The 15,610-nt window shown below is 37.4% G+C and overlaps 1 protein-coding gene across 1 annotated transcript in view; it reads left to right on the top strand.

The window, feature by feature from the left end:
* The first annotated feature begins 12,850 nt into the window (after positions 1–12,850).
* The window catches only part of LOC127131114 (uncharacterized), a 74,517-nt gene continuing 71,757 nt past the window's right edge, over positions 12,851–15,610 (top strand). Inside the window, exons 1-9 of the mRNA XM_051060048.1 lie at positions 12,851–13,153; positions 13,248–13,565; positions 13,649–13,765; positions 13,867–14,184; positions 14,278–14,535; positions 14,628–14,699; positions 14,780–15,075; positions 15,168–15,350; positions 15,439–15,549. Of these exons, the coding sequence (XP_050916005.1) occupies positions 12,866–13,153; positions 13,248–13,565; positions 13,649–13,765; positions 13,867–14,184; positions 14,278–14,535; positions 14,628–14,699; positions 14,780–15,075; positions 15,168–15,350; positions 15,439–15,549 (1,961 nt within the window). The 5' untranslated portion in view covers positions 12,851–12,865. The remainder of the gene's footprint in view (positions 13,154–13,247; positions 13,566–13,648; positions 13,766–13,866; positions 14,185–14,277; positions 14,536–14,627; positions 14,700–14,779; positions 15,076–15,167; positions 15,351–15,438; positions 15,550–15,610) is intronic.

Genomic DNA, 15,610 nt, shown 5'->3' with positions numbered 1-15,610 from the left:
TCCATACGCTTGTGAAAGACCTATGTCTATGGTTGTGGATGAGCCATCAACTCTCCCTAACCAAGATGTAGAGGAGTTGGAAGACGCACTTGCCAATATGAAGCAAGAGAAAGAGATGTGGGAAGAGCGGTTCCATGCTTTGAGCCGAAAGCATGAAGAGTTGCAGCTTGAGTCTAAGGACAATGATGCACTTATTGAGATTCTTGAGGACCATGCAGTGAAGAGATAGAGAGAGCCAGAAGGTTTATCTTCCTCTAGCATGCCTTAACCTTTCGGTGCTTGGAAGAAGATTGTTGATCAGTTAGTTCTTGAGAAGGCTCGGATGAAGACATCCTTTAAGTCCGAGATTCGACGCATTCGAAGGAAGTATGCACCCATAGCCAGATCATCTAATGCAGTTGCTAGGGATCCTTAGGATGATAGTTTCCTTTTCTCTTGTATTTGTATTTTGGTTTCTAAAATTGTACTTAGTGTAATCCTTCCAATTTTTATGAATAAAAATAGATTTTATGGTCAATCGAATTGTTATTATTAATTGTTATTATTTAAATATATATATATATATTTGAAAATAAGACTTCATATATTCCTTGAAATTAAAAACAATAAAAAGGCATTGCATTTCATGTATCATTTGCATAGCAGGTTTTCTTCCACCAGATGTCTTATCAGTTCTTCTTTTGTGCATCAACCAAGCTGACTCACCGCTATAACACTCGTGCTAATCAACCAAAGAGAATGGATCATTCAAAGCAATAGAACAGAGAGATGAAATATGAAATCACCAAACTTACGGTGCTAATGGAATTCGTGATTGTTGCTCAAAATCAGCCGTCACCATCTCCTACAACTCCTCCTCCTTAGAGGACTGTCATTTCTGAGATTGTTTCATCAATTGTTCCTGATGCTGCTGCCAGCCAACCCATTCCTGCTATGCCTGCTGGATTCCCTTGGGCAATTCCACCAAACTTCGTGCCAGAGGGGTATGCACCCACATTTATTTCTCTGTCGGCATCTAGCCCGATCATGTCAGTGCCTCCTCCCATCGTTCATACTCTGCCTCGTGTTGAGGAAACTATTTACCACTCTAAGCCGTCTGAAGGCCCAGATGTTTACGAGAAGATGGATGAGATGAAAGATCAATTCCTCGAGTTACGTAAAGAATTGAAAACTTTGAGAGGGAAAGATTTATTTGGAAAGAGTACTGTTGAACTCTGTTTGGTTCCCAACGTTAAGATTCCGGTGAAATTCAAGGTCCTAGACTTTGAAAAGTACAAAGGGAATACTTGCCCGCTGAGCTATCTTGTTATGTATGCCAAGAAAATGTCTACTCAACCTGATAATGATCAGCTGTTGATTCACTATTTCCAAGACAGTTTAACTAGAGTCGCCCTGAGATGGTATATGGGCTTGGACAGTGCAAGCGTACATACTTTCAATGACTTAGGCAGGCCTTTGTCAAGCAGTATAAGTATAATATTGATATCGCGCCTGATAGAGATTAGTTGAGGTTGATGTCTCAGAAGGACAAAGAGACATTCAAAGAATATGCTCAAAGATGGAGAGAATTAGCTGCTCAGATAAGTCCGCCTCTTGAAGAGAATGAGATGACTAAGATTTTCCTGAAGACGATGAGTTCATTTTACTACGAACGCATGATTGCAAGTGCCCCCAATGATTTTACCGAAATGGTAAACATGGGGATGAGACTAGAGGAAGGAGTCCGTGAAGGACGTTTGGCTAAGGAAGAGGTGTCAGCTAGCAATGAGTATGGTGGAAGTTTCTCTAAGAGGAAGGAGGGAGAAACTAATTCAGTGTCAGTGGGGAGGCAGAGGAGGCCTCATGTCAGGAAAAGTTCTCAACCCTGTCAACATCAACACCAAGTTTCTTCAGTAATTCTAGTTTTTTCCAACAATTCCAACAATCAATCAATTCTAATTCAGCAACAACAACATCAATAACAACTGCAACAAAGAACCAACTACAACAACAACAATCATCACCAACAAAATTTTGAGAGGAAGAAGGTCTCCTTTGACCCTATTCCTATGACGTATGCAGAGTTGTACCCGTCTTTGGTACTCAAGAATCTAATTCATACGAGAAACCCTCCGTAAATTCCTGAGCCACTACCATGGTGGTTCAAGCCTGATCTTCGTTGTGCTTTTCACCAGGGAGCCCCTGGTCATGATATAGAGAATTGTTACCCTTTGAAGTATGAAAATCAGAAGCTTGTGAAGACTGGTATGGTATCCTTTGAGGACATAGCGGCTAATGTGAAAGCCAATCTGTTTCCTGCTCATGGTAGCGCTTCTGTCAACATGGTGGACGGTTGTCCATGAAATTTCAGATTTTTTGATGTGAGACGTATTCGGAGGTCTCTTGTGGAAATGCATAGAACTCTGTGTTTAATCAGTGACTGTGAACATTACCATGATGGTTGTGTCATTTGCAGTGTGAACCCCCGTGGGTGTATGGTTTTCAAGAGAGATATCCAGAAGTTGATGGATGAGAATGTAATCCAAATTCAACAGTCGAGGGATATGGGAGATGATGTGAACGTCATTGTACCAGTGTTCAAAACCCCTGAGCGGGTAGTCATTCAATTTGATAGCAGTAACAACAATAATGTTTATAGATCGGTATCGTCGTTGGTTATACGGTTAGAAGGCCTTGTCCCTTATGCATCCGATAAAGCTATGTCATACCAGTATAATGCCACTATGATAGAAAATGGTCAAGAGGTTCCTCCACCAGTTGTAGACTCAGTGGTAAATATTGCAGATATAGCAAAGGTGACCCGTAGTGGTCGTGTGTTCAGTCTGATGTTTCCGAAGGTTGTAGAAGATGTTTATGTAGGGAAGAAGGCAAAGACTCCTGTAGTGAATCCAGTTAGTGCTCCAATGTGTAAGTCTGGTGAATCCAGCAAATTGAAGACTAACGATGATGATGAGGTGTTAAGATTAATCAAAAGAAGTCAATTTAATATTGTAGAGCAGTTGCTCTAAACGCCGTCAAAAATCTCTATGCTATCATTGCTAATGAATTCTGAAGTGAATATATAAGCATTGTAGAGAGTGTTGGAACAGGCCTATGTTGAGCATGATGTAACTGTGGATCAGTTCGACCATATAGTTGCCAACATCACTTCTTGTAATAATCTGAGTTTTTATGACGAAGAGCTTCCCGAGGAAGGAAGAAATCACAATTTAGCGCTGCACATTTCGATGAATTTCAAGGAGGACGCTTTGTCCAATGTGTTGGTTGATACAGGGTCATCGCTGAACGTGTTTACGAAGTCAACTTTTTCAAGACTCTCCTATCAAGGCGCCCCGATGAGGTACAACGATGTGGTTGTTAAAGCGTTTGACAGTTCTCGTAAAACTGTCATTGGAGAAGTGGACCTTTCAGTAAAGATAGGTATGAGTGTTTTCCAAATTACTTTCCAGGTAATGGATATCCACCCGACCTCTAGCTGCTTGTTGGGAAGGCCAAGGATTCATGAAGCTGGAGTTGTGACGTCTACTCTAAACCAAAAGCTGAAATTTGTGAAGAACGACATGCTTGTCGTTGTTGGTGGAGAGAAGGCACTATTGGTGAGCCATTTGTCATCTTTCACTTACGTTGATGCTGAGGAGGAAGTTGGAACATTGTTCCAAGCTTTGTCCATTGCTGATGAATTGAAGAAAACTAGGGCACCCATGTCTTCCTTAAAAGATGCGCAAGAGGCTATTCAAGCTGGAAATATTGATAAGTGGGGCCGTGTTGTGGAGGTCGTTGTAAATAAGAATAGGACAGGGCTAGGATTTCAACCAGGGCCATTCAACGCCAAGACTATGCAACCAGTATTCCGTAGTGGAGGGTTCATTCATGAGAATGATCAATACTTAACTGTCGGTATAGAAGACAATGGTGATGAAGACAAAGTGTGCGCCAACTTTGTGATGCATGGTCAAACTTGCAAGAATTTGGTTGATGTTGATGTTCCTACTATTATTCATCGTTCTAAGTAATTTTTTCCATTTATTTTAAGAAAAATCCTTCTCCTATTCCTAAGGGAGAAGTGAACATTATTGGGTATTTTCCTTATTATCATCATTGAAATACAATTTTATTCATCTACATCTATGATGTTTTATTTTTACTTTTTGCTTTTTCTGAAAATGGTAATCACAAAAAACATAAATAAATAATAATCTTCCATCTGCATAATATTTGTTCGTACTCCACTTCTTTAAAATCAAAATATCAAATCATTATGCAGGTTAGTTCTCAAACCCATTGAATATAATGATCCTGCTCCCTCTCCAAACTTTGATTTCCCTGTGTTTGAAGCTGAGGAAGAGAATGATGACGAAGAAGTATCTGATGAGTTATCATGTTTGCTTGAGCATGAGGAAAAAGCCATTTATCCGTTCGAAGAGAAAATTGAATTAGTCAACTTAGGTTCTGAGGATGATGTGAAGGAATTCAAGATTGGGTCTCAACTATGTCCAGAGGCCAAGAAGGGGTTGGTTGATCTTCTTAGAGAATATTTAGATATGTTTGCTTGGTCTTATCAAGACATGCCTGGGTTGAATTATGAGATTGTGGAGCACAAATTACCGTTGAAGCCAGAATGCCCGCTGGTCATGCAGAAGTCGAGAATAACTCATCCTGATATGGCAGTGAAAATCAAGGAGGAAGTGCAGAAGCAGGTTGATGTTGGTTTCCTTATTAGCTCTGAGTATCCACAATGGGTGGCCAATATCGTGCCAGTTCTGAAGAAGGATGTAAAAGTCCGTATGTGTGTTGATTACAGAGATTTGAATAAAGCTAGTCCAAAAGATGATTTTCCTCTACCACACATTGATATGTTGGTAGACAATACAACTAAATTCAAAGTCTTTTCATTTATGGATGGATTTTTCGGCTATAATCAAATCAAGATGAAACCTGAAGATATGGAGAAGGCCAAATTCATTACACCCTGGGGAATATTCTGTTATAGAGTGATACCTTTCGGTTTAAAGAATGTTGGTGCAACGTACCAGAGAGCTATGACTACGCTTTTTCATAATATGATGCATAAAGAGATTGAGGTCTATGTTGATGATATGATTGCTAAATCAAGTGATGCAGAAGAGCATGTTGAGCATTTGTTGAAGTTGTTCCAGCGTTTGAGGAAATATAAACTCCGCTTGAATCCCAATAAATATACTTCTGGTGTTCGTTCAGGTAAGTTGTTGGGCTTTATTATCAGTGAGAAGGGTATTGAAGTTTATCCTGCTAAGGTCAAAGCAATACAAGAGATGTCTGCGCCTAAAATCGAGAAGCAAGTCAGAGGTTTTCTCGGCCGCTTGAATTATATCTCAAGATTTATATCACATATGACTGCCACATGTGCACCTATATTCAAGCTTCTTCGGAAAGATTAGTCTTGTGATTGGACCGGGGATTTCCAGAAAGCTTTTGATAATATCAAGGAATATCTACTTTAGCCTTCGATTCTGTCTTCGCCTATTAAAGGAATACCGTTGATCATATATTTGATTGTTCTTGAAGAGAGTATGGGTTGTGTTCTCAGTCAGCAAGATGAATCTGGAAAGAAAGAATATGCAATTTACTACCTCAGTAAGAAGTTCACCGACTGTGAGACTCGGTATTCTATGCTTGAGAAGACACGATGCGCATTGGCTTGGGCTGTTAAGCGTCTGTGCCTGTATTTGTTAAATCATACTACTTGGTTGATATCTTAAATGGATCCAATCAATTACATCTTTGAGAAACCTTCTTTAACTGGGAGGATTGCCCGTTGGCAGATGTTGTTATCTGAGTATGATATTGAATACCGGTCTCAGAAAGCTATTAAAGGTAGTGTCTTGGCTGACCATTTGGCTCACCAACCTATTGAATATTATCAGTCAGTGCAATATGATTTTCTAGACGAAGAGATTTTGTACTTGAAAATGAAAGATTGTGATGAACCATTACTTGAAGAAGGGCCAGAACCTGGTTCTCGTTGGGGCATGGTATTTGATGGAGCTGTTAATTCGTATGGTAATGGAATTTGGGCAGTAATTATTACTCCTCATGACACTCATTTTCCTTTTACAGCTAGATTGACCTTCAAGTGTACAAACAATATGGATGAGTATGAAGCTTGCATTATTGGGCTTGAAGAGGCCATTGATCTCAGAATTAAATATCTTGACATCTATGCGAGGAGGATTTCAAATTTATTTACAAAGGTTGGGTTTCATCATATCCCTCGAGATGAAAACCGAATGGCAGATGCTCTTGCAGCGTTGACTTCTATGATTGTGGTGAATTTTTTGAATGAAATTCCTAATTTAACTGTGATGCATCTTGATAGGCCAGCTCATGTATTTTCTATTGAAGAGGTCAAAGATGGAAAGCCATGGTATTATGATATCCAATGTTTCCTCCTGTAAGACCCTAATATTTACCCTAAGATCCCTCATGCTATCTCACCATATGCATTAGCTTTGGGATCACACATTGACATCCTCCTTACCCCTCAGTCATTGGGAGATATCACCAAGCATATTTGATTGTATCATACTTTGTTTTTCATTATTTACTAACCAAAATACCAAAAATATGTCAATATATAGTTTGTTGTTTTTGAAGGTAGTGTCACTACGCCAAAAAGTGCTTTTGGCAGCACCAAAAAGAAAGCGCTTTTTAAAAAAAGCGCTGTAATAGCTTGAAAAAAAATTCGCCTATGCGTGTAAAGCGCTTTTAAGGTAAAAGCGCTCTTATAGGTCTCCACTTATGAAAGCGCTTTTAAGGTAAAAGCGCTCTTATAGGTCTCAGTCTCACATCTATGAGTTTCACACTTATGAAAGCGCTTTTAAGGTAAAAGCGCTCTTATAGGTCTCATGGGTTTCACACTTATGAAAGCGCTTTTAAGGTAAAAGCGCTCTTATAGGTCTCAGTCTCACATCTATGAGTTTCACACTTATGAAAGCGCTTTTAAGGTAAAAGCGCTCTTATAGGTCTCATGGGTTTCACACTTATGAAAGCGCTTTTAAGGTAAAAGCGCTCTTATAGGTCTCAGTCTCACACACTTATGAAAGTGCTTTTAAGGTAAAAGCGCTCTTATAGGTCTCATGGGTTTCACACTTATGAAAGCGCTTTTGAGGTAAAAGCGCTCTTATAGGTCTCATGGGTTTCAGACTTATGAAAACGCTTTTAAGGTAAAAGCGCTCTTATAGGTCTCAGTCTCACATCTATGAAAGCGCTTTCATGGTAAAAGCGCTCTCATAGGTCATTTATAAAAATTATAATAAATCTAATATTACAAAATCCCTGACTTTCAGAAATCCCTCTTTCACTCTCTCTCGTTCGAAGCTCTCGCTGCCCTGGAAAAAATTCCACAGAGTACCTGGAAATCTCAATGATAAACACTGCAAATTTGAAAGAGACTGCATTCGAAAGAGAAGGATTCAATACCTGGAAATCTCATTGCGTTTTAAGGTTAGGTTTTCGTGTCTTTCTGTTTTGCCCTAGAAGTCAAAGAATAGGTGGTCGATTTTGGTTTGAATGGACTTGCATTGCTACATTATGGGTTATTTATTTGTCAGTATCGATTATTAGAGTTTGTGACTATGTTTGCTTAATATTCTGTAACTTACCGAAAGTTTCATCTTGTTCTGATATAAATGATATTCTGTAACTTGCATCGCCATTGACTTAGAAATAATGTTGGGAGTTCTAATAGAATCAGTGCCTTTTCAACATTTGTTTAAATTTGCTGAGAAAGTAGGAAGGAATGAACTGATATGTTTGCACCATTGTATCCTCATATTCTAACTATTACTGAAATTTCAGAAAGTGATTTTGATGTTAAATGTTGGATACTCAAATGGAATAACTTTGTCTGCTACAGTGATATATGTGATATGGTTTCAAGAACTTAGAGCAGTGTCTCATATTTTGGCAATCCTATTACATGTTGGTTTGAATGAACAGTTAAACTTCAAAATGTACATTCATATTTTGGCATAACTTTGTCTGCTACAGTCATATTTTGGCAATCCTATTTAATGTTGTAAAATGATGTTTTAATATTATGTGAATTTTTAAGATGGTCACTGTAGTGTAAAATGAACCCTGATGGACTATATGTACATTTTTCATGTGCTTGTCTGCAGGCTGTTGAGTATCGTGGTGAGCAAATAGGAGGTCTTGAGGATCTGAGGGAACCATATATGTTGTTTTCTTCCTTTATAGATAAATTCTTGCTTAGCTTTTATTACATGGTTTGCGTCTAATTGAAAACTTCACGTCTTTGCCCATTTCAGGTTCTTACAAAATCGGTACTGCGTCTGAATCTGTTAATGCAGCTTACATATTTTCTAGAAAAGATCTTTCTCGGTATGTCTTTTAGCTTAGATATTATACAAACCCAAAGCATGTGTTTAATCATTTAGTATCTAGAATGAATCATTATGTTCAATTATTCATGTTAAGCTAATGAATCAAGTTACCAAAATATGTTAGTTATGTATGTTGCTTTATTATTTGACCTTGATATGCAGGCCTGCTATACAGATTCCCTGCGCAAGCAAAGCTGTTGTAGCTGTCCGGTTCTGTCCTATATTTTTTAATCTCAAAGCGACAAACTCAGGTACTTGTGCACTTAGTATAGTTCTGTTTACAACCAGTAACTATGTACAACCAGTTATATGTGGTACTGTTCCAATTAAACTGCCTGTGTGGGATGTATTCCGTCTTAAATCTATATGACCTCTTACTAGTAAAGATCATGAGTGGTGGCCTAGAGGTTCAAAGTGATTGGTCTGAGCTAATTAGACAGTTTTATATTATTTAGCTCTAGTTATGCATTAGGAAGCAGTTATGATATTTGGAACTGTGTTTTGGTCGCAACAAGCTCTTGAGTTCTTGGAAAGGAGACAGACAAAAGACTCAAAATAGTGGGACTTAGACGAGTTTCACCCAATAAAAGAGTGTTAGAGTTGGTATTGTTAGCACTCCTTTTATTAATATTAGTCCACGTAGTTTAACTATTGATATACCGGTTCGTCCATTGACACACTAACCTTATATCCCCATCGAGTTGATAATTTAATAAAATTGATAATGTGAATTGAATTTCTTGGTTCTTGAATTTCTTGGTTCTTACTTGTGAATTGAATTTCTTGAATGATCGATTACTTGGTTCTTGAATTGTTCATGTGCATCATATAAGTTTCTTGAATTGTTTTATACGTTATGACTTATCCTTGATGTTGTTTTATATGTACAGCGCTCATTCCCTGTGTTTCCGTGAGTTTGACCTTCTCGACGTTGCTGTTCGGTAAATCCGAGGTAAATTTCTTCCTCAAATTACTGGTACACTGTGATGAATTTGTCTGAAATTGCGTGAATATGTTGTGTTTTCTTGCTCCGTATTCATTCCGTGTATACTTTGGGTTTTGACAGAAACGCGTTATACCGTTTTGTACCCTAATTACTTTGCGTTAAAACCATGGATAAGACATGGATGTATTCCAATCGATTGTCGAAAGAATACGAGAATGGGGTATCGAAATTTGTTAAGTTTGCTATTGCGCACGCCAAAGACCCCAATCGAATGACATGTCCTTGCTTGAGTTGCTGTTATGGGAGTCAGGTTGACGCGGTTCAGTTGGCATCGCATTTACTACGGTATGGAATTGATAGAAGTTATACATGTTGGAATTTGCATGGTGAGAAAAGTAACGAGAATGTTGAATCGGGGTATAATACGACCTATGCTTCAAACGACGATTGCACAAATACATATGATTATGATCGAGTCGAAGAGATTGCAGAAGCGCTTGAAGAAGATCTTAAGGACTGTCCCAAAATGTTCGAGAGGTTGGTAAGCGATTCAGAGAAACCGTTGTATAATGGTTGTACAAAATTCACAAGATTGTCTGCGTTATTAAAGTTGTACAACTTAAAGGCGGGCAATGGATGGTCGGATAAAAGTTTCACAGAGTTATTAGCTCTTATGAAAGATATACTACCAGAGGATAATGTTCTTCCCAATCGAACGTATGAGGCCAAAAAGATGTTGTGCTCTATTGGCATGAGCTATGATAAGATACATGCCTGTTCAAACGATTGCGTTTTGTTTCGAAACGAGTATGCATCGTTAAATGAGTGTCCTAAATGTGGTGCCCCTCGATATAAGAAAAAGTTGTCTCCAGCAAAAGTCTTATGGTATTTTCCTATAATTCCGAGATTTAGACGCATGTATCGTAGTGAAACCGATTCAAGACACTTGACTTGGCATGCAGATGAAAGAATTATTGATGGAAAGTTTCGACATCCGGCAGATTCACCCCAGTGGATGAAAATTGATAATGATTATCCTGAATTTGGAAAAGAAGCAAGAAACCTTCGCTTGGCATTGTCTACTGATGGAATGAACCCACATGGTATTCAAAGTATCTCGCATAGCACATGGCCTGTGATTCTTATGATTTATAACCTACCTCCATGGCTATGTATGAAGCGTAAGTACATGATGTTATCTATGTTAATTTCTGGGCCTAAACAACCAGGGAATGACATAGACGTATACTTGACACCCTTAATCGAAGATTTAAAGTTTTTGTGGGAGAACGGTGTGGAGGTTTATGATGGGTATAGGAAAGAAAGTTTCAACTTGAGGGCGATGTTGTTTGGAACAATTAATGATTTTCCAGCATACGGAAATCTATCAGGGTACAACATTAAAGGTGAAAAAGCGTGTCCTGTTTGTGAAGACGGAACCGATACGATGCGATTGGACCTTTGTCATAAGAATGTCTTTCTCGGTCATCGTAGATTCTTAAATTCTAATCATCACTACCGTGGGTGGAGAAAAGCATTCAATGGAAATACAGAAGAAGGTAGAGCTCCAACAATGTTGACAGGTGATCAAATTTTTGAAAAGGTGAAGGACGTAAGTACTAAGTTTGGCAAGCCTTTTGCACATACACTTGTCAAGAGTGGGTGGAAGAAAAGGTCAATTTTTTTTGAACTACCATATTGGAAGTCTTTGTATGTAAGACATTTCCTCGATGTTATGCATATTGAAAAAAATGTATTTGACAGTGTTATTGGTACGTTACTCAATATACAAGGAAAGTCTAAGGATGGCCTTAATGTAAGGAAGGACATGGTAAACATGGGAATGAGAACTGAATTGGGACCCGTGAAGAAAGGAAAACGAACATATCTACCACCTGCTGTTTACACTCTATCTAGAAAGGAGAAAAAAATATTGTGTAAGTTCCTAAGTGAAGTTAAAGTTCCAGAAGGCTACTCATCAGATATTAGAAGACTTGTGTCTATGAAAGACCTCAAGTTAAAGAGTTTAAAGACGCATGATTGCCATGTTATAATGGAACATTTTCTACCGATAAGTATACGTTCTATTCTGCCAGAAAAAGTAAGAAGCGCAATAACTAAATTGTGTTTTTTCTTCAAGTCAATTTGCAGTAAGATGATCGATCCTGCGATCTTACCAACATTGCAAAAAGAAATAGTTGTTACTTTGTGTGATCTTGAAATGTATTTTCCTCCCTCGTTTTTTGACATAATGGTCCATCTAGTCGTTCATCTTGTGAAAGAGACACAATTGTGCGGACCAGCTTATATGAGATGGATGTACCCTGCTGAACGTTATATGAAAATATTAAAAGGGTATGTGAAAAACCGAAGTCGACCAGAGGGTTGTATTGCCGAACGATACATTGTTGAAGAAGCGGTTGAGTTTTGTACAGAATATTTGTCAAATGTTCAATCAATTGGACTCCCCAAATCTCATATTGTTGAAAAAAAAGAAGGTAAACAGCTAATTGGAAATAAAGTTGTGACAGTATCAAGGGTCGAACGAGATCAAGTGCATTTGTATGTTCTGCACAATGAGATTGAGGTTGAGCCGTATGTTGAAATGCACAAGGGTGTTCTTCGAGGTTTAAATCCGAATAGAAATGAGAATTGGATAGTACGAGAGCACAATCGAAGTTTCATACCATGGTTTAAGGAACATATTTATTCAAAGTATCGTTCAGATCCCGCTTCAATAACAGAAAGGTTGAGATGTTTAGCATATGGTCCAAGTTTGGTTGTGTTTTCTTATAGCGCATACGCAATTAATGGATACACATTTTATACCAAAGAACAAGATGATAAAAGTACTATGCAAAATAGTGGTGTCACCTTGGTAGCTGAAGCAATGCACATATCAAGTGTGAAGGACTTAAACCCAAAATTTGCAAATCTGTCATATTTTGGGGTTATCGAGCGCATTTTGGTGTTTGATTATGAGAAGTTTCAGATTCGTATATTTGGTTGCAAGTGGGTTGAAAATAATAATGGCATACGAGTGGATAAGTCAGGATTTTTGCAAGTTGATCTTAATAGGGTGGGTTACACAGATGAGCCTTTCATTCTAGCCTCTCAAGCTAAACAAGTATTCTATGTCACTGATCCGACAAGTACGAAATGGTCTATAGTGCTTTTATCTAACAAAGTAATTGATGAAAGAATTGGAGATCAAGGTGATATTGATGTTGAGATTGAATCTTTTACCATAAATGATCAAAATGAGAATGAATCATGTATTAGAAATGATCATAATGAGGGTATTTGGATCAATCCAACCGTCCGCGTTGTTAAAAGAAAAGTAGAACATATTCCTACCAAGAAAAGAAAGAGACGTTACTGAAAAAGGTAATAGTATAATTATAGCCTATGTCATTCAAGAAAATTTAATTATAGCCTATGTCATTTTATATTATTCAATATATATATGGATTATTGATTATGGATTTTTATATTTTTCATTTCATTTTTATATTTTTTCTTTATTACAGGTTAAATGGCTAGTGATCAAGAAAACTCACAAGATGCAAATGCTCCTGATGATACTTCAGAAAAAGAAATTACACGAGGCATCACTATTATGAAGAGTATCATTCGTGATAGAGATAAAGCAGTAACATATAATGTAAATTGGAATGCTGATAACCAACTAATTGGGTCTAATGCTGCAAAGTTGGCAAGCTACATTGGTACACTTGTTCGTATGCACATTCCAATCACTGCTACAAGATGGAGTAATAAAGAGTTGGGTAGCGCTAAAGATAAGATTTGGACTGAGATACTGGTACAATATATGATTGTTTATATTTTCTTTATATTGACGATAATGTGTTTAAATTACTTATACTAACACACTCTATTCCAATATTTTTTCGTAGAGGTCTTTTAACATTGAAGATACAACTATCCGAAAAAAGTATATACTTCAATTGGCCGGAAAAAGACACAGAGGGTGGAGAACGTTTTTAACAAACAAGTATCTTAAGGACAAAGAAAAAAAATTTGTTGAATATGATCCGGAATATCCAGTGAAGTATGCGATCTTCATTACAGAAGAAGAATGGGTTGCTTTTGTAGACCAAAGAAGAGACGAAAATTTCAAGAAAGTGAGTGCCACAAATCGCGAGAGAGCGTCAAATCCCACGTATGCATACAAAAAAGGGCGTTTGGGATATGCACGCTTAGAGGAAAAAATTGTAAGTATACAAAAATGCTACGATCTTATTAATTGTCTCAATGTGTTATAATTGATTATCTTATTATTTGTGTCAATGCGTAGTTAGACGAGACGAAAAGTGACGCAACATCACTTCCGCCACATGTTTTGTGGAAAGAAGCTCGTGTGGGAAAGGATGGAACTGTTAGGGATGACGTTCAACATATTTATGATGAATGTGTAAGTAGAACATTGTGTCTTTAATTAAATCAAAAGTTTAATAATACATAATTAATTTTTTTATCTCCACTAATAATTTCCGATATGTAAATGAATTTCAGGAGACCCTATCTCAATCGATAAGCACAGCTGAGGACCAGGAGAACAGGAGCGTACTTAGTAGAGCACTAAATGTTCCTGAGTATCCCGGTCGGGTGAGGGGTAAAGGGCATGGTTGTACTCCAACTTCCTTGTATAAGAATCCAAGGAGAAGAAATCCTAGCAATCAAGAAGTGATGGAGACGTTGCAGGCATTACAAGCGCAAGTTCTTCAATTGCAAAAGGATAATGAGAGATATAGGTGTATGGAAAAGTGCAGTTCACAGTTGAAAGAAACTAGTGAGAAAGCCAGTATCAATTGTCAAAATAAATTTCCCGAGGTAATTATATATGTTATTTTGAAATTAAAATAGCACATTTATGTTAATTGAAATATATACACATTAAAAGTAACATATTTATTATTGGTTTAGGGCATTTCATCTTGTCAGCTATACTTATCGTCACCGACTTATCGCCTAGTTGGCAAGGGAAAAGTGCACAACACTTCGGGAGATTTACTTCACCATAGACCGCTCCCGGATGGACACCTTAAAGTATCGGTTGATGTTGTATTAGATAAGGATGCGTTGCTACCGATACCTGACATTGTTTCAGAGACAACATTGCTGCGAGATGCAATAGGATCATTTGTTGCATGGCCCTTGGATCTCATTTTCATTGATGATGAGGTATGTTGAATTCAAAAACCACTATGAATCTTTTAGTATTCAAATGTCAATTCTGAACCGTTAAGTTAATTTTTTTTACATGGTAATTTTAGACGCCTACAAAACCCGCATCTAAGGATAATGGGATTTTGCGGCACAACGAGTCTGTTGCATCACAAAAAGAGGTATATTGAAAGTGTTAATTATATGATCCGAATCAAAAAATGCATGATTTTATAATTTACCTATGTTATATGATTTATAGGTATTTGCTCAAGGGTCACAACAACTGAGCCAGAAAATTGGTAGTCGACAGAAAAACAAAAGGGATCTTCCAGTGACTTCTTTGCCAAAAAAAGGTGCTTTTGTGCCTCGATACCAGATATCTCTTGAAACACTTGTTGACTCATCAGATATGGCAACAGCTGGTGCTATTCGCTTACTGGATATGGAGGAAGATATCTTTGGTTATTCATGCACTGAAACAATCGGAAAAGAAGATCTGGAACATATTTTTCGGCATCAAGAATTAGGCGTCGGTGTTATACACACATACATCCGGTAATCCGATCTATATATTATTTAATTACTTGAACAATTTATTTACACATTTCAATAAAAATAGTCTAATGTTTATTATGTTTTTATTGAAGGTTCTTGTATGACAATTTCATGCGCGGGAATGATCAATTGTCAAACAGATTCCGTTTCGTGTCTTCCTCCCTGGTCAACAAAGCATTAATTTGTAGGGAACCGGATTCATGTAGAGAGTACTTAGTCAAGAGATTCATGGCCAGCAGTACAAACAACTTGTATCTTTGGCCGTATAATTCAGGGTTAGATTTTAATTCCAAGTTTATTCTAATCTTTAATTGTTTCTTTTACGTAAAAAATTTCCATATAAACTTTTGTTTTAATTTATAGGTGTCACTGGTTGTTGCTTGCTATTGATCCTTTAAAAGAAGTGGTATATTTTCTGAATTCGATAGATGGTGAATGGACAAATTATCCGGATATGAAGCAATTAGTTGATACGTAAGTGAGACTGTTCTAAATATTCGTGTATATTTATGTGAGATTGTTCTAAATATATGTT

This window comes from Lathyrus oleraceus, chromosome 3 (genome assembly GCF_024323335.1).
Source record: "Lathyrus oleraceus cultivar Zhongwan6 chromosome 3, CAAS_Psat_ZW6_1.0, whole genome shotgun sequence".
Lineage (NCBI taxonomy): Eukaryota > Viridiplantae > Streptophyta > Magnoliopsida > Fabales > Fabaceae > Lathyrus > Lathyrus oleraceus.
The sequence above is the reverse complement of the archived record's forward strand: the minus strand, read 5'-3'. Positions and strand labels throughout refer to the sequence as shown.